Consider the following 19,358-nt stretch of genomic DNA (forward strand, 5'->3'; position numbering starts at 1 on the left):
ACGTGACACTCACATCCTTCAAAAAGTCTCCTTGTTTCCAATTTCCTCCCGCTCCCTGCACTCTCTCTTAAACATGGGGGAGTACTTCAGTGCAATCTCTATTTTTCAGCCCTGAGAGACAGAAAGCTGGCCTACCTAAGCTATTGACTTCAGAAATACAATTTTTCATTATTCCCCATCTTTTTCTTCATGATCTAAGGCCCTTACAGTCCTGAGATCCTTGTATTTTAACACCGCACTTTTACAGGAAGAGTTCATCAGTTTGGAAGGATCAACGTCTAAAATGTGCAAATAAAACTGACAAAACAAAAAACTTGTTCAAACACTTTTTTATTAGTTAAAAAAAATATTTCCATGATACCTAGAGATCCCAAGTGCCAGTGCAGATGGACGCGAGATACAGATCAGTGAGTCCGATCAAAATACGCAAAGCGAGCGGGTTAGGAAGCCACGAGGGAGGTGGGGAGGGAGACACGCACCCCGGTACACACCTGCACTTTACTTACAATCAGAGGAGTCTGGCTTACATATATTGTATGACTGGTTTATGAGGCAAGTGAAAGACTACAGAGCTGAATGTAGGTAGTCTATGGAGAGCGGGATTTTCCTGTTGTAGTGTCAGCTAATATTTCCATGTATGCTCTTGGAGTGCTCTCTTTTGAGCTAGAAGTCCCTAAGTTGGTTAATTGCCTTAATTTTCACCCTGTTAGAGAAGGCAGACAGGAAAACAGTTAAATATTTCCAGTGGAAAACATATATAAATAAAATTAGGAGAAAAATCAATGCTGGTAGTCACCACATAAAAACCCATAAGCAGCTACAAAACAACGAGAAGCATACGTGATGCAAAATTCAAATGAATTATCCATTCCTCCTGGGAATCAGCCACACTCCCGCTGTCACTCAGACCTCCGGGGAAAACACGGGTGTGATTTTGCATGTGGTGGAAGTTGAGCTAACGTGGGGCCGGGCTGCCACTGGCAGGAATGTCCTGCTTTCTGCTGCCGGGTCTGCCTCCTGCCCCGACGTTAGCAGCCTGACATTAGCACTTGGGCGGCCATGAAGTCAGTGGGATTAGCAGGGCTCATTTTTGGGACTGGCACCAGGGGGGCGATGGCTGACGTGAGGGTTGTAGGTGCAAGCTGAGGCTTTTGGGAGCTTTGGGTACCGTGAAAACGGTCTGAGCTTCAGAGAAGATGAAAACTGGGGAGTTTGGGTGTGGGTGGTACTGTGGGGGTTGTGGAGTGGGCAGCCAAAGGCCTTAGGACCGAAATCACAAAGGAAATACCACGTGAGAAGCGTTTGTCCCTTTAAAGCATCCATGTTGGACAATAAGAGGTTGTCCTCCCTTGTTGAAGACCAGAAATCGGCCCAGAGACTGGCTTTTGACCCAGGGCTTCAAAAGGACATTGCAGGTAGAATAGATCAAAAATTAAAAGAACTAATTTAAATATAGAAAAATCTATAGAAAAATCTAACTTGTTATCTAAAGCTCTTCTAAAGCACGGCTGCAGGCAGTGATGATATCACCATAGGAAAGCATTGATGATTATATGTGCGTTTACACCCCCAAATCAGCCCAAATCAGGCAGCAGTTTACAATCTGTCCAATCTGCCACCCGTGGCAAATTCTCGGTCTCAAAAAAGAAAATGGCAAAAGTGAGAACCGAGGAGCTCAGGTTTTTGCCAAACAACTCATGAAAGTGGGAATGCTAATGGGCTCCAAGCGCAGCAGCTCTGTAACCGCAGAAAGCAAAGGGGAAATATTTCCTGGGGGAAAACCATTAACCCTGAAAAAGTCCACGTGTGGTCTTGAGAGCCCGGGGACCGTGGGGAAAGCGAGGGCCGTGGCATCGCCTTACCTCTCCGCCGCCTCCTGCGCTGGCTGCCGGGTCCCCCTCTCCCGCCGGCCCCGGCTGCTCGGGCGGCTGCGGCACAGCCAGGTCCTCCTGCCAAGTCACAAGCGAGAGATGTTTGTCCTTAGTGCCACATGCAGAGTCATTGCCCTAATCTTAGACAGACTATTTGAGCAGACTGTGCGAAATGGGTTTGAGCATTATGCACGCAAATAAAATGCCGGGTTTAATAGATGGCAAATATTGCTCGAAATCCATTTTGTCTGCAGCTTGTTAGAGCAGATGTCTGCGAAAAAGCAATTCCATTTCTCACAGCCTGGTTTAGGGTCTTTTTCAAACAGAAGATCGGTTCTTTTTCTGAAGTTTTCTTTCCTGTCACGGAGACCAGAGTTTTGACTCCTTCGGTGTGAAGAAATTTGGGAGGAACAGATAAACTTACCTAGAGTAAGATAGATTACGCCTTCCCCCACATTATCTTACTTACCCTAAGCACTCGTGGCATAGACTAATACTCATTTCAGATACAGCAGTATTGTGGTGGCATTAATATCACGCCTCAGATAAAATGTCATTACCAAAGGATAAGCTTTTCTTTGTGTTTGCAGTCCAAGCATTTTCATAAGCACTTTGGGCTCTTTTAGCTACTTCCCCACCTCTTTCAGCTACCTTCCTATTCAAAGAAGAGAAAAGATTACATTGTCAGGCAATTACTTTAAATGTGATTTGGCCACATGGGAAGAGAAGGCAAAAATCCTGACTGTACGGGATGCGCACAGGGGATGGACAGAAAGCAGAAATGCACCTTCGTGGAATCAGTCAATAAGAGCAGGGGGAAGCAGAAATAGAAGGACCTCTATAGTCCAGCCCCAAATCACCAGGGAGCTCTGCTAAAATTACAAAGCTTCTCTGTTCCCTTTGAGCACACATGCCCAGCAGTATCCCTCAATTTTTCCTCTCTTTTCCCACATGAAGTCAAGGCCACCGCAGAAGGAACCTGAGACACATATATTACGTAAAGGGAAAGTCAATTTTGCATGCAAGGGAGATACATCATTTGAATTTCAATATTTTGGAAACACAGAGCCACCACTTTCCCTGGTGGCACTGTTGATGCAGTGCAAATCAAATGTCTGTCAAACCTACTGTAAACAGAACTTTATGCTCCGTGTCTTTTGGGGGACTCCACTCTTCATTTTCACACGTGTCCTTATTTTCCTGTCCAGTTACAACTGTTCTCATCAGTAGGAAAACATCCCTGCTGCTTTTGGAACTGAATTAGGGAAGAAGAGGTGATGTGAAATAAAAAAAAGGAAAAAATAGACCTATTTCACAGAGTTACATAGATAGGTAGAACCCATGAAAATTTAAGCTGCAAATTGGACTTCAGATCTATTTTTGGCAGGAAGGGGAGCCGGGAGATGGAAGCACCGCAACCTGGTTGTCCTTCCATAGGTTTCCAGGTCTCCACACAAGCTACTGTAAAAGATCAATTCACCAAAGGAAGAAAATGGGCAAAATATGAGCCGCAGCCCAGTACTGATGTTGGTCACAGCTCCAGGCATTCCCTTCACCTCCCTGCGGAGAGTCAATTAGTTTGTTTATAGAGAGCGAGCCGTGCACTGGGGGTGTCTCCATATGAAAAGCACAGCGTGATTTTTTTTTTTCCTAAGAAACATGCCCTTAATTTGCATCCCTTTGTTAGCTGAAATGATTTTTGCTAGTATCAGCCCGCTCCATGTTAAGTAAGCCCAGGTAACCTATCGATGTCAAATGGTGCAGACGACGGAGCCCAGTTTCTGGTCTCCAGTTCGTGGCGCAGCAGGGACCCCAGGCTGCTGGGGAGAGGCCACCGCTCTGATGGAGCCACTTAGCCACAGCCTCTCCGAAACGCGTGAACTCTGTTGTTGCCAGCAAACAGAGCTCACTACCCTGGATTTATGGAGGCTGATCCGGCCTCAGGATCCAGTCTGTGGCTTTAAAACACTTTACATTCGTATAGGGCCACATAAAAAGGACCACACCTTATAACTCAACAGTGCACATTAGGTCAAAGCAGGTAAATAGCCTCAAATTGTACTTTGAAGCTTTACAAGCAGTTTTTTGGACCGTTAGGTGGAAAGAAAAGAAACCTGCAATGCAAGCCAATGACAACAGCTGCAACAGCAGGCGCTTCGTAGGTTTTTTGCAGATGAGGTTACCAGCTGCCATGTGAATTCATGTAGGTGAATCAAAGGCGACTGCCTAAGGCGCTGAGCTCTGTTGGGAAAACTGGGGGACAGCTCGTAGGACCCCAAGGACAGGGGCAGTGCACCCCATCTTTCTACCAGGGCATGACCACGTACTCTTCCTGCGGGCAGGGAGCTCAGCTCTGGTGGGTGTGGAAACAGCCATGGAAGAGGGGATCCCTTCTTCAGGACGGTGCATCCGAGAGCCATGGGTGGGCTGAAGAAGCACTGTTCAGCTATTGTGTTGCTTATTATATCCCTTAAATCGTGCTCTCTGCCAAGAGTCTGCTCCAGAGGGATAAAAGGGAGTCATCCATCTATTTTTAGAAAGGGAAGCAAACATGTTTCTGGAGAGTGTTTCTAAACCGTGGTGGAGGAACCAGCACAATTGCAGGATGAAGAGGTGTCAGGCTGTGTTAGGGACGTCGCCTCACAGCCTTTTTCTCATGCGCTTCCCACCCTGCCCAGAATAGCGAGCACGCGATGAGGAAGGGCTGCATGCTTCAGCTGGGCGTTAGCTGGCTGGGGATTTCGGTGACTAGTCAGGAAAACAATATACAGAGGAGGACCACATGATGTAAGGGTCTTCACTTCGGATGAAAAGCCAGAAATTCCTGGGTACCGACCCCAGCTGTAACAGTGACTCGCAGTGTGACGCTGGGCCAGAAAGCAAGGGTGAAAATCCAGCTTCTCTGGAGGACAGCAAGGACTTTGCCGTTCCCTTCCGTGTTCATCTCCCCATTAAAAGGGACAAAATGTTCTAACAGAAAGGCATGTTGCAACTATAAAGTAATTTGTAACGCTCCTCCTGCTCTTAAAGGGCAAGCAGATATTCCTTCCCCCCTCAAAAGTATGTATTGTCTTAAAAAAACTATTTAAAATGAAAAAAACTGATTTATTTTGTTATGGGCTATCTTATTCTATTTTGGGGGGGGGGGAGGTTGAATCTTTTTGGCTAGAGAAGAGAGAAAAACAAAGTAGTTCAACGTAACAGTTAAGTGAAACACAAGACCTTAGAATTCATTACAGGAATACTATAAAAGTTTATAAATATTTTTAAAATCTATAAACATATTTGTATATAGAATATACACAGTACAGAAGATTTATATATATAAAATAAAATATTTCACTAAGGTTATGAAACATAGTTACATGTTCAGATATCACTAATGAAAAACTCAACAAATTCGGACCTGCCATTTATAAAAATATTCCTGTGCAATGTTGAAAGGTCTTAAATAGAGCGTACTATAAGCTTCTGGGTTCAGGTATTTTAATACGTTTTTTAAAATGAGATTTTAAGAGTCCACAGATTTTGCAGAAAAATTAATTACAATTTGATTTTTCAGATTTCTCTATTTCACAGGGTCTATGAAATTCCCTTTTTCAGCTCAGCGACTGTGCTGTATATTCTGCTGGCTAAGTCCATACATGAAACGGAATTTGTATTTTTATCCATATTATGTTATAGGCCAGTGGTTTTTTTTTTTTCACCATCCCCAAAAATTCTGAGATAAACAACCCTATCAGGATTATCTTCTTTATCTAACAGAAAAAGCATGCAGAGTCTAAATGTTGGATGCTGGGACATTACTCATCAAGAACTCAACAAATTCGGCGGCAAGCAAGATTTCTTTTATTATTATTATTATTTTAAGGCTGTAAAACCAGAGAAGTTCACTGGCAACCTAATCTGCTCCAAAGTTAACAGCCCGCAATGGGACATCCATTGCATAAGGGGGAGAAAGGTTTAGCCTCTTGTAGTGCTCTTGACCTTGGGCGTTGGAGCGAAAGCAATGCTACTTGGCAGTATCCCCAAACCACTCCCTTGTAAACCCTCAGGCAACCTGACAGGTCCTACAGACAGGCTGTCCTGGATGGGTTTCGGGCTGAACGTGCTCAGAGTGATGCCGACAGCTCTGACTAAGAGGTCAACCCGTGATTAAAGTGAGTGGACCCACCGACAGGACAGACAGACAGGCACGCAGGATTCCTGTCTTACCCTACAAGTCCAGGTGGACTTTTGAGGTAGCTTTGTTTTCATCCAGCTCACAGCCAGACTCTCTTAGGGTTTCCTGGGGCTGCTTATACAAATAATACATATTTAATAATGTTTACATCATTATCCTACAGGATTATGGGGGCACAGCCTTTAGCCATGAAGCACACGCACTCTTGTAGACTTTAAGGCTTCACCAGTGCCACTAACTCAGCTATTCTGCATGTGAAAAATGTACACCTGGATGCACTAATGAGACTGAGAGGGAAGCATAGAAAAAGTGCCTGTGGGCAGAGTACCCCACTCCCCGCTGCTTTTGCAGTCTCCCCTGTTCCATGGGACACTGAAGGATACCACCGGGATGCATCACTGCATCAGTGAAGTACAGCGAAGCTTGAATACAAAGAAGGATGAAGCTTGAATACAAAGGGGAAGAGTTTTGACTATTTATTCTACTTAATTGTAAGGTAGTTCAGCTGTTGATTTCCCTGCTCCTCCTGCTTAGCAGCTCTGCCCTCGATGGCCTCTCAGGTGCCCTTGGTTGCTCCCTCCTAGCGGCACCCACCCTGCCCAAACTAACTTAAACAGGGAGCTCATTCATCAGTTTCTGCTTCTAATTCCTTCCATGCGACTGTCTTAGTGTCGGTGGCATCGCAGGGTTTAAGTGAACAGAATTAAGGCCACGAACATCAACCGTTCGTACTCAAAATGTGCAGTTGTTATGAAAGCGATGAGCTGCGGTATGGGTGCGGTACCCGTGTGCTAGATCAAGCGCAGAGAGAAACGATGTGATCCACGGAATGCGCCTGGCAGTTGCACATAACTGACAACCACTCAAATAATTAACGGAGTGAAATAAAAAAAAAGATCAAACCCAATTCAAAACGACAGAGCCACGAACTGACAACTAAACCATATAAAAACTGACAGGGCAAATAGATCTAAAGGGAAGATCTAGGCGGAGCGTGTAGGGAAGCATCAGCTACTGGGGAAGTTCCTCCAGTCCCCGAGGGACATTTTGTGAGTGTGTGTGTGTGTGTGTGTGTGTGTGCACGCCCGTACGTACATGCGCTTGCTCCCAACCACGTGGTGTCTGCAATGCAGCAAGCTTTGTGCTGTGTCATACAGACAAAGAATTAATCCTTTCCTAAGACAGGGATATTTAGTGGGTGGTTAGCTCACTGAAATCTATTAACGTCCACCCCAGGGACTGGGATGGGTGCAGAGCCACAGACAAAACACATTACTGGTGGGTGTCATTCCTTTGCGTATCAGAAAAGTTGTGGAGGGTTTACAATCTTTTAACTTACGTATTTTTCAGTTAATACTTAAAAAACTCCTTCAAATGAGTCAATACGTTCTTGTACTCATTTAGCAGTGACCAGGCCAGTGCCAAAGCCCTACGAGGCGATGCCAACGTTACTCGAGTTTGCTCTCATCTGGTGCGTGGCACCCCTCCATAGGCGTAGAGTTACTTCAGCCCTGTTTCCTTCTGCCCGGCTCCGAGTGCTCCCACTCAGGACAGCAAGGAGCAGCGGGCTGCGAGCTGCCCCACGTGTGTCCACGTTCCAGTGCCTGCCATGTTCCACAAAGGGCTGAATTTCTGCCCATGGCCAAAGTCGCCACCTGATACACCTGCAGAGCTTGACCACCCTGCGGCTGCTGCCCTGAGCAAAACTTAATCCAGAATCCTTAGAGTTCCCCACTCCTCCCTAGTATGTGCCTGCCACTGATCCCAGCTGTCAAACGCACAGATTAAATGTCAACAAGCTCTCCGTACTTGATATTAATACTGGGAATGCTGAGCTGGGGACAAGCCTCCTAGGCCACTCGACTCCCCAGATTCACGTCATCCCGTAGCACCGCTCAGTGCCACGCATTCATACAGATGCCCTGGTGCTTTGAACAACACCTCTATAAAGTCAGCAGGGAACAACACTGGAGATAGTTGAAAACAGAAATGAGACGTTAGCAACTGCTCTTTGCAATTAGAAAGAAGGAGGATGGGATGGAGCACGGGCAAGTCTCAGGACTGGATGTAACAGCTGTCTCAGACTTCAGGGCCTGAAACACTTGTGTATAATTCCAGGATTGGAAGATCATAATAGTAGGTATTTATTTTTTAAACATCTAACTGCTATACCTTATCACTACTCTTACTGTATCACCAGTGGGTCTCTCACGTGCATTATAGTGCCTGGTGTTGCTCTTGGCAGCCTTTGGCTGTATTTCCATTAGCAAATTGTGTAGCACAATAGGAGCAGGTCTGGAGAGAAAAGAGCTCGTGCCGAGAGCCCAGCACCAACCCGTCCGCTCCTCCTTTCAGGGCCCTCCCTCTGGAGCAGCTCTGGCTCCATGGCAATGAACCATGAGCAGTTGGGATGCACTCCATGTGCATATGGAGCTCAATCTTCCATGTCATTGCTATCCAAAAGGTATCTAGCAGATGCAACTGAAGTATGGTGAGTGAAGATGATTACAAGATTTGCGCTCCTAATCCAAGCGGAACTAAACCCCTAGAGTAGTTGACTCCCCTCTTTCACAGAAAGAAACATTTTTCCTGAATTTCTTTCTCCCGTGACTTCTTTTGCCTTGCTTTTCTCCTCCCGTTTTCATTCTGCTGCCCACCTCTGCTATGTGGCATGACACCATGATACTGTATCCAAAGCAGCTTCCCGGCTCCCTCATCTAGACTGCCCGTTGGCATGTGACATATCCCACTTTTTTTATTTCTTGATCAATCCCCATTTTAACTCTAAGCAGGCAGACGTTGACAGAAGATGCCAGAATGACAGTTCGGATGCTTAATGCCTTAACCCTCTGGAAAACTCACAGCTTTTTATATATTGCCTGCAGTCTGCATAACCCAGAACCATTACAAGGGTGAAGGAACCGCTGATTTTCTAAGGGACTATCTGCACAAGGATGGAAACAGATAACGTCCACCGGTTTGAGCCCTGAAATTAACACCTGTAAGTTGTAGCTTGTCAGTCTTTGGCGGGGGGGGGGGCTCTCACTTAGGACGAAAGGGGAAGAGGATTGCTGCTCCTCAGTCCTTGCCAGAAGGGGAGACAGTTTGGTATCTGCAGGACAGATTCCTACCATCAGCAAATTCCTAGCTCTCCTGGTTCAGCCACCCGGCACCCGGTCAGTCAAAAGGTAGGGGGGGGTAATCTCCCCCCACGGAGTTAGGAATCGCTATTTGCACCCCCGCAGCCTAGCTGCTGTTCCCTAGGGGAATAGAGATTAACCTTATCCCGAAGGCTTAGCAGAACTTCTGTATCTGCCCTTTTCACATGCTTTCAGGAGGACATTTTGCGTCACTCGTAGCTGCTGTTCTCCTCTTTTGTTAGTCTATTCTCTCAGGATTTATATGGTGTGTAGAAGTTTTGTTTCACATCACAATGTGTTTACGTGCAGGTCAGGAAATTCATCAGCCAACTGTCTGAACAATTAAAATAATTTTGGACAGCCTTGCTTCGCTCTGATTCTGGGTTTGGGTTTGTTGTGACTCATCTAGCTCATGTTGTTATCAACACCACTGACCACGGCTCTCTGAAGAGGGGAAACGCAGCCGGGCTTACCGAAGAGCTGCCAAATATTAGCCTCGTGTACTGTACAAATGGTCGCTGTTTGTTACCAGCTGGCGAAAGCATCTTCTCTAATGATCAACTTCGCCTTCATCTAGGGAGCTCTTCTGCTCCTTCACGTGCCCCTCAATCCCCTCACTCAAAGCAACGCAGTTTGTCAGATCAGGCTGGAGGACAGAAGACGCCTTGTCCGAATCTGGCTTAATCCGTGCACGATTTGGGTCAGGCGGCCTTTACCAGCAAGCGCTTGGCTGTTGTCAAAACCAGCCCAAAGCAGAGCAGGAGGGTCAGGCTCTCTGCCGGGACCGGGCTTTGCCTGAATGGCTGCTGCCCTCTGCCTGCGGAGCCGCCGGGGCCGGGGCCGGGGCCGGGGCCGGGGCCGGGGCCGGGGCCGGGGCCGGGGCCGGGGCCGGGGCCGGGGCCGGGGCCGGGGCCGGGGCCGGGGCCGGGGCCGGGGCCGGGGCCGGGGCCGGGGCCGGTGCCGGGGCCAAGGCTGCCGCTCGCACGGGCGCCAGCTCGGGGTGAGGGCAAGGGCTGAGCTCCCGCTCCTTCACAGCCCACGCATCCCAGAGCTCTGGCTCCGGCCAGAGAGATGCTCGCTGCAGCCTGGCCGCACTTCCACTCAAGCCCCTGGGAAAAAATGCTTTTCTACCTTCATAAGAAAGCAGGGAGCCAGACTCTTGCCAGCAGCGCCCGCTGACGGGACAAGAGGCAATGGGCACAAATTGGTTAATGTGTCCATCTGGAGACAAGAAAACACTTCTTTTTTTCCTGTGAGGGTGGTCAAACACTGGCACGGGCTGCCCAGGGATATTGTGGAGTCTCCATCTGTGGAGATACCCAAAACCCAACTGGACATGGTCCTGGGCAACCTGCTCTCACTGACCCTAAGGGGGTTGGACTAGATGATCTCAACCGGTCCCTTCCAAACTAAATGATTCTGTGATTACAGTAGGCATTATACAATAATATTAAGCATTGTATAAAAGCAGATATTGCTGAAAACCTCTAATTAAATAGGTAAAACCATCAGCTGTAAATGCTTGCAGATATTTTAAGGGTAATCCAAAGACAACTCTTCTGTCCTGCACATCACCAAAGAAACAAACATACCTTTTTTACAACTCCTGTAGTGGCCACGATGGTCTCTGCTCCTTCTACGGTCTTGTTTGCCACTGTGTTCACGCTGGCTACTACAGCTTCTCCCACGACATTGGCCTGCTCTTTGGTCTTCTCAGCAACTGGGATTTCAACAAAAGCAGAAAAGTCGATGAGCTAGGTGCTGCCAAAAGGCTGCCAAATTCACTGGGACAACAAAAGGATCGCATTGAGGCAAGAGGAGAAATTGGCCCTGGTACAGTCCTTATTTGGATTTTTTATATGAGACCACATCTGAATTTAGATCACGTATGTGAGAGTTTTGTCTGACTCAAAATGCTGCTCAGAGAGCAGCACTGCAGCCTGTCAGTCTTTGTGGGCAACTGGAGAATGAAAAACTCACTGTAAGATACAAAGAGACAATCGTGCAAATAAGGTATTTTGCATTGCAGACTGCGTATGACCTCTCTCTGGGTACCTTCTGTTTGATTTAATACACCTGGGTAGAAAAAAAAAGTAATTGTCATGAAATTCTCCAGGGAAAGGATCCATTCATGTCTCTTCAAGGCAGTCCATACGGCTGCCCTGCCTTGGAGCTTGGGATACCTAGAAGAATCCCTTAGGGTCCCTGATTCTGTGACTACCTGACAGGAGTCTCCCAAAGACCAGTTTTGGCCCGACAGGATCTGATGCAAGTAAATCCTCTCTGCATGCCGGGCAGCACTCTTGACATTGTGAAATGTCTCAATTGCTGTGAATCATCCGAGTCTGCCAAGTAACATTTGTTAGATTTTTCTGACATGCTCTACTGATTAAATATTTTCTCCCATCCATGTGCACTGCAAAGGCCGGACCCTGAACCATCGCTCCTGGCAAGCATCCTCCATTCATCACATGGAAGGTCACGCAAATCAGTGGCGTCACCCAGAGACCTTCCATTGGCAGGACCGACGGCCTTATCAAGAGGTCCAGCACCACATCACAGATTTCCACATCTCTCTCGGGGCTGTGCTCTTACCTGAGGTCACACTTTGCACTACGCCTTCCTTGGTTTTGGTACCTGTGAAAGGAAACACACGGTCCATCAGTGCTGCCCGGCAAAGAACCCCCTGGTTTCTGGACATGGACGGCTTTCTGTTCTTACGAGGTGCAGTGGGGAGCTGGCACCTCCTGCTAAGACACAAGCCATTTGTAGAGCCGGCAGAAGGGATCAGCTTCCTTCCCCAATAAAGTCAATGAGTACCTTCGCGTCGGAGTTGGATAACTTCAACCGCAAATTGTCTGGAGATGCCTAGACCTGAAAAATCTTGATTATACCATGCTGAAGCATGAAAAATCGCCCCTGGAATATTTCAAAAATGAAAAGATGAGGCGAGTGGAGGTAAATCAACATTAAGCTAATTATAAAAATGAATGTATATTAAGTCACCTGGTAAAATCTCACTTACTTCAGTCTTTCAAGACAAGGAGTCACATCCCTGACTCTCCCCTGCCTTTCAGCAGGATACTTGGCTGCAGTGGTCATTTAAAGCTTCATTCTATACCTCTAATAAAGACTCTGGAGAAACTTGAGGCTGAATTTACACAACCACCACCCACCTACTACATACCTACTTACTAGATTCCCATATTGGTGCCTCAGCCTAGGCTGTAAGTGCCTGTTTGCAGCGATACACAGAATGCAAATGTTTTTATCTCAAATTATGAAAGCACACCATATGTATGCTTGCATTGTAATTTAACTCACTGTTCTCAAGGCTGAAAAGCTAACAGGATGTGAGGGCATTCAGTTTGCAACACAAGTAGCCCTTAAGGAATAATTAGTCTCTGCAGTTTTCCTCCAAGCTTGAAGTGACCTGCTATACATCCCTTCTATTTGTGTACTGCAGCACGTATATTAAATCATATGGTAGATGGGCAGCCCCCACAGTAACTAGATGATTTTTCACATTACAAAAATAAAGGATAAAATTTATCTCTGTTGGAAGTTAAACAAACACGTGCCAAAAGGTTCCACTGGTCCCACTTTACTGTATTTTGTAAATCATCTGTACGTATACAGCCTATTTTCAAGTTTCCCATACTGATACAACAAAAGGATTTTTATGGCCAACTGTCAAAGTGATAGAAAAGAGAAAGTCAGACAGATCTTTAACTCCAGAGGTACTGGAGCATCCATGGGTGTGGTGGGAGAAATCAGCTACAAACTACATCTCGTTCTCATTAACAGCCTGAAAAGCAAAACAGGTGCAGCGCCCTGATAACAACAGCTCTGTTCTGCCTGATATATGTTATGTATTATTGAATGTAACTCTCAATTGTTGATTTATTTTGATGGTTGTAATGGTTGCCTGGGGCAGAACAAAGCTGTTCTACCACAATATGCCCTCAACATTTCACTCCACCCTCCTGAACTGTGTTAAAGCCGAAGAGATGAAATCTTTGGACTTTATACTTGTTACTGCTGTAAACTGCAGGTCCTAATGATGCATGATACGTGTGGACCGCTGTAAACTGGATTTAATAATGATGCTCATGATATACAAATGCGTACAGAAGTACAGCAGTGAGCAGTGCAGATGCAAGTCTCAAGCCATGAACATGAGCTCCTGAACGGGCCAGACGCACACAGTTCAATTCAGACGCCATCCTGCTTCAGTTTCCCTCCCAGTGCCATTCCAATCAGACTGCCACAATATTGATTTGACACACAAGATCTTCTCACATCAGACACAATTGTTCAAGCTTAGCCCTTCTTTGCTGTTTTTTGATCAAAGCGCAGTTGTTAGGTAAGCAAAGCACAGAATTTGCTGTGCTAGCCTTGCATACGTTTCAATTTTGCAGTAAACATGTTTAGTGAGACACGAGCTGTACTTCTGTGTATTTTTTTACCAGAGTTTTGATTTAAGATGACTATCTGGGCTCGATTCTTTTGCAGGGGGAGGGGAGTGGGCAGGTGCCATATTTTCTGATGGAAAATAATTCCAGAAAGGAGGGATGCAGGTAGAAGAAAAACACCCGAATCCATTTCACGACAGAAGCAATGGCATTGGGAAGTGCCACCGCTGCGGCTTGGGGAGAGCTCGCCTCATCTTCCTAACCCAGTCTCCTGACCACACCCAATGACTCAGGCTCAGCATCCATTATGCACCACACGAAATCCGACCTTCGGCGTCTACCCTTGCCAGCAACCCGCATCTGTTGAATCAGAAAGCAATCACCTGATGCTCAATCTCATTTCACTCATTAGTCCTTGCCTGCGGCTTGTGTACACAGAATTAAAAGTTCACGCATCCTGCCTCTTCTGAGTGCTGTGAGTCATCCGTAAGAGCTTTGGTATCACAAGGGTGCGACCGCGGCGGAGCGCTGTGCAGTGGGAAAAGGTTTATGGTAGAAAAGAATATTATGATGTGCTGTAAATCCTGCAGGAATTCATGCTGGAGCCGGTTTGCTTAAGTAGAGCTTGGTGCGTTGGGGCTTTCTGTGACACGTGTGGTCGAAAGCCGTTCTGGAAAACTAGAAGTGCATTCGTTGTTGAGGGTTCCTGAATTATAGTATTAAACAGTTCTAACGACCTTATACTCAATACTCTGATGCAGCTTTGCATTAACTTCATTAATTAACTTCAGCATCACTTATCTCCCTGTTTAAACCAAATAAAAAAGACAGCCCATTGAATCCGCTGCTGGATACACATTAACTGTGCAAGGATCCACCACCACTTCGGTATACCCAGAGGCTGTTAGAATTTGGAGAGCCAATGGTGATTCTACTAAGTGCAAAGGTGGCCCACACTGCAGGATCTCTCTCTCTCTTTTTGTGTGGCTTCTCTCTCTCTTTTTGTGCACCTCCTTCTCTACCCTACACGCTCAGCAAGCCACGCGGCGGGGCAGGAGCACCCCACGCTCGTGACTCCCCCGGCGATGGCAGCATCTCTCCCCAGCCCAGCTGTGAACTGCACTGCAGCGTTAGCGCAGGAGAGAGGCATCTCCGGCCCGGGCAGGGGTTGTGGGAGCGGAACCTGCGTGGCTCGGAGGGGAGGGACGAGGTGGCTGCAGTGCCCTGATGACACCCTCCGCTCCAGGTGGGTGCCTCTGAACGAGCATTTATTTTTTTTGTCTCCTGGGGCAGCAGCAAGTGACTCACCAGATGTGATGGTTGTGCCCAGACATCTGGACTCCGCCCTGCAGAGTCAGCAATGAGTTAACACAAACCTGAATAAAAGTCAGGGATCCACTTCATCCATCCTAGGCTTTGGGTTTTTTCCTCCCTTTCCTGATGTTCTGGAAAAGACCCTCAAGCTTTTATACAAGTACTATTTTCTTCTAGCATCCAAAAATTCAGGTTGCTTCACATAATGCTCTAGACCAAGCTGCTGGGATAGGCCTCTGCAAAGGAAGGAGCAGGGAAGGAACAGTTCGGGTCTCTGATTAACCCTTCATGTGGCACAGAGTGAGAAAAGGCAGCACAAACAACATACTACTCATTCCAGTTTTAATTGATATACCTGGCCTCCACCTTCTCTGCTTATTTAAAAGTAAATTTGCTGACCTCATCAGCATCTGGCCTTTACTTTTCCTGCCTGTGAAAGACCGAATTTTCCCCAAAGGGCTGAGCATCCCCCAGCGTGCAACAGGAACTGAATCAGCCCCAAGGCAAAGCACTATCCAGTGCATGACAGGGCAGGAACTGGCGGTATACCAACAAACCAGAACAAAAAAAATAAAAGGAGAAAGCACTTAATCTTTACCTTGATCCTTATTTGATCCTCATTCAGAGATTTAGGTTTTGAGAGGGCTTTTAGAAAACTTTACTGAAAAGGTTAGAATCTCATGAGCAGACTCTGTACCTCATGGCTGTGCAGAAATGAAAACCAGGTCACAGTATGGAGACGTACGACATGACTGAACAGAGACGTGAGGAATGACGTATAAAAATTCAGAACAACCCTTTCTGACATCACTGAAATCAGGAAGCAGCTGGAGCAGCAGCGATGCCACAATTTGACACCTAGATGTGATGTTTTACAGGCTGGTGTTTCAGTTACTGTGGTTAGTTTAACTGTTTACAGGGATGCTGTTTACCTTTTTTCTTGTGAGTCAGCTTCAAATTGAAATGTGAACTGTTGCATACGTTCATTTACAGAATACCAATAGTTGAGTATTTAAAATTTTGGGATGAAGACATTGCCAGATCTGCTGCTACACATAAAATATGTATTTCATTTGTAATGTACAAATATATATCTGTAGCTATTGTCAATAGAGCTGTTTTAAATGCAGTAGCTATGCACAGCTATGGATGCTGCAGCACGATAGCAGGAAGAGCCCGTGTGTAAACTTTCCTACTAAAAAACCCCCTCTCTCCCACATCTAGCAAATATAAAAAGCTGTGTGAAGTGCAGTAACAGCAGTGAGGTAATCCATCTTGGGAACCTAAGACTTCATAGACTTTGCAGTATCTGGAATATCTGACCATCCAGCCGTATAATTGCATGCGCTAGATAGTGCAGATAGTGGGTTTCAACGGTGACCTTGAAAGGGGAGTTTTCTGAAACAGCACATTCACTGTGAGAGAGGTCTCGAGGCAGGACATCAGACATGCTGTTTCCCAGATCCTATCCTTCGGGCAAAATGAATTCAGGTGTCTCTTGTAAAGCAAGATTAATGCATGCATCAGGAACGAAACAGGCCAGTGAACAAGAGAAGGATTTCAGGATAAAACAGTATGTTTGTGGGGAAACAGATGCATCCTGCGATCCCCACTTAATCAGGCTGCTGGCTCCTCTCCGGGACCTCCTCAGCGTGTGTCTCAGCGTGGAGGTGAGCCGGAGATCAGCAGTGCCCAGACGCCTGAAGAGTGAGTGACTCACCCTGCGAACAATCAGTGAACAGCCATAACAGAAACCTTCTACCTGGGCATCTGCTCCTTAACATCGCATTAGTTCTGCCTCCCCTGAAGTAGTGGCCGTTTCTATGTCTAATTTACAGTTAGGGAAACTGAGGCACGGGGAGAATGTGGCACCCCAGGCGACTCCGTGACAGAGCTGAGGATGTTACCCAGACCTCCTGCCGTTCGCTCCCAAGCTTTAGCCACAATATAATTTCCCCAGACTTTCTCAGAGACAATCTATGCGGCAGTTCGTGCTCAAATATAGATTGAAAATAGTTCTCTCTTACCTACATACATCACCCCTTCTTTAGTCTTCTCTGCAGCCTCCGTCACTCCCTGCTTGGTCTTTTCTGCAGCAGCCACCACACCTTCCTTAGCAATGGAGAAACCTTTCTTAAAGACATCCATTCTTGTTGCTTGCTAGGGTATTACCTGGACGATCTGAGTGAGGGACGGCAGCAAAAAGCAACTCAAGACCAGGACTGCAATAGGCAGCCTTACCCTCGGCGGATACTCGGTTTCTCTGCCAGTCTCTGCCTTTGCTCTTACTCCTCCGCTGGATGAAGGCAGTGTGGCAAACCTCACAGCCCTTGCCGGCTCTTATTGATGAAGTGTGCTGCAGTGTAGCCAATGCCTGTGAACAGCTGATACTGAAATATTAATGATATGGATCTGCTTGGGAAGATTTAAGAAGGGAGGGGGAGAGGAGGAGGACGACATCGGTAGGTAAGGGACTGTCTGGAAAATTTCCAGACAGATAAAGCTTTTAAAATATGCTGCAATGCTCCCACTCAAGGATGCTCTCAAGTGAAGAGGGAGACTTTTTATCTGAAGAGCCGAGTTCCTGAAAGGGCATCTCCCCGAGGCTGCAGCAGGAGGCAAACGCAAGCTCTCCTGGGCTCCCAGAGAGCGGAGAGCATGTAAAGCTGGTAGCGTTTGTATCAGACAAACAGGGTCAGGTTTCTTGGTCTGGCAGTTACCAGAACCCACCCTGCACAAAACGGTGACAAGAACATTATTTCTAGTAAGTACTGAGAGAAAAAGGGAATCAGGTAAAGCTTGGTGCTCAAGTGAAGGGAGCTGTAAGTCCCACTTGCCATGTTTGTCAAGTCTGAAGGCATTTAGTATGAATTACGGTTTTTGTTCGGCTGCACATCCCGTTACAACGGTTCACTTCTGAAAAAATCAGATGCCTGTTGGGGGAAATCCTGTTTCCTATTTGTTTCTCCGAGTTGCTGTAGACCGAGCTCCGCTCCGTCGCTGCAGAGCGAGACGACGTTTTATACCGGCGCCATCCCTCACGTTGGAGGTCTGTGCTGCGGAGCAGCGCGGGGCGAGAAAATCATCCAACGGCAAACTGATTGGGGAACCCCTACAGTTTGCATAGAGGATCCATTCAGCCTCAAGGCCTTGCTAGGAAAAAATACCAAAACATATGATCATTAATCACAGCTGGATATCCTAGTGTGCTTAAAGTTAAACTGAAGCTAAATTGTTTTTGGAAGTAGACCCTGACTGGCCCAAACCAGTTATTGTCCCACTAGCAAACTGAAATTCAGTGCAAGCACCTGTGAAAGCAATTGCTGGTGCAACAAGGCGATTGGGGTTTTTAAATTTTTTTGTTTTTAATAATGCCACATTGGAGGCTACAGAAGCCATGGAGCATCAGCCTCTGAGCACAAACCCTGACCAGCTCTGGCTGCTTTTCCTTACCGGGCAAACAGAATATGAAATTCAGAGGTTTAACTGCGTTATGGGAGCGTAGCACACCGTAACGTCATGAAGTGTGCTGCTGCAAGTTACCAGACTGGAAGTGTCAGATGGGGAATGATTACACAGAAAAGCAAAAAGTCTGAATAAAAAAATAGCATGTCTGTACATACATGCAGACATGTACACAAACATAGTTCTTCCTGCGGAACTAAGAATATTTCTTTAGGTCTTGGGAGTGGTTTTTTTACTCCATACTGAAACAATTGAAAAACTGTTGATCTGGAAAATAACATATAAATTTCTTAATCTTTTTCTCACAAATAAGTCTCCTTACTTATAAACGAAGAACAAATTTCCACTTGAATGTAGAGGAGCCAAATCTCTGGCAGACCAATAAATTTCTCAATTGTTAATTAAAAAAAGGTGCAAGATTCAGAGGAAGGCCATCCACAACATACCAATTATTGTAAGAGCTCTCATTGTTCTAGGCTGTTGCAGCAAGGAGTGAAAAAAGGTTTTTCTTACCATCTTTCAAAACTTCCTTTAGGTGGCTGATTGACCACTACCCAAAGTGCACAGCTGGTGCTCATTTCTGCTCCCACGGTATTCTTAAACTGAAGATTTCTGTGTCTTATTGTGCCATACAACCATTGGTTTAACCTAGCTGCTCTTGGAGTCAGTTGCAAGACTCCCATTAATTTCATCAGGCATAGGGCAGGAGTCTTGTTTTTACTACATTTGGCAAAAAGTGAATTTACCATCTTCGGGAATTGCTACAGGGCCCATTTACTTTTTCACTAGGCTTTCAAAGACCATTAAAGCAGAGCACATAACTTCCCAGGGTTATGGGTTTTACTGGTATTTTCAGGAGAATGCCTAGGCTGATAAGGCTGAGTAAGAAGTGTATTTTGATTTTGTTAAGCTATTGTTCTGTCATTGTGATTTGTACAATTGAATTCTACATATTTTGCATTGCTATAAA

The 19,358-nt window shown here is 46.2% G+C and overlaps 1 protein-coding gene across 1 annotated transcript; it reads right to left on the minus strand.

Moving 5' to 3' along the window:
- Positions 1-314: 314 nt before the first annotated feature.
- Positions 315-17,268, minus strand: SNCG (synuclein gamma). The gene is made up of 5 exons (XM_030031039.2): positions 16,951-17,268; positions 11,790-11,831; positions 10,787-10,914; positions 1,863-1,949; positions 315-703 (listed from the first exon to the last, which is right to left on the minus strand). Exons 1-5 carry the CDS (start codon positions 17,069-17,071, stop codon positions 692-694), a joined length of 390 nt encoding a protein of 129 aa, XP_029886899.1. The 5' UTR covers positions 17,072-17,268; the 3' UTR covers positions 315-691.
- Between the last annotated feature and the right edge of the window lie 2,090 nt (positions 17,269-19,358).

This window comes from Aquila chrysaetos, chromosome 11 (assembly GCF_900496995.4).
Source record: "Aquila chrysaetos chrysaetos chromosome 11, bAquChr1.4, whole genome shotgun sequence".
Classification (NCBI taxonomy): Eukaryota; Metazoa; Chordata; class Aves; order Accipitriformes; family Accipitridae; genus Aquila; species Aquila chrysaetos.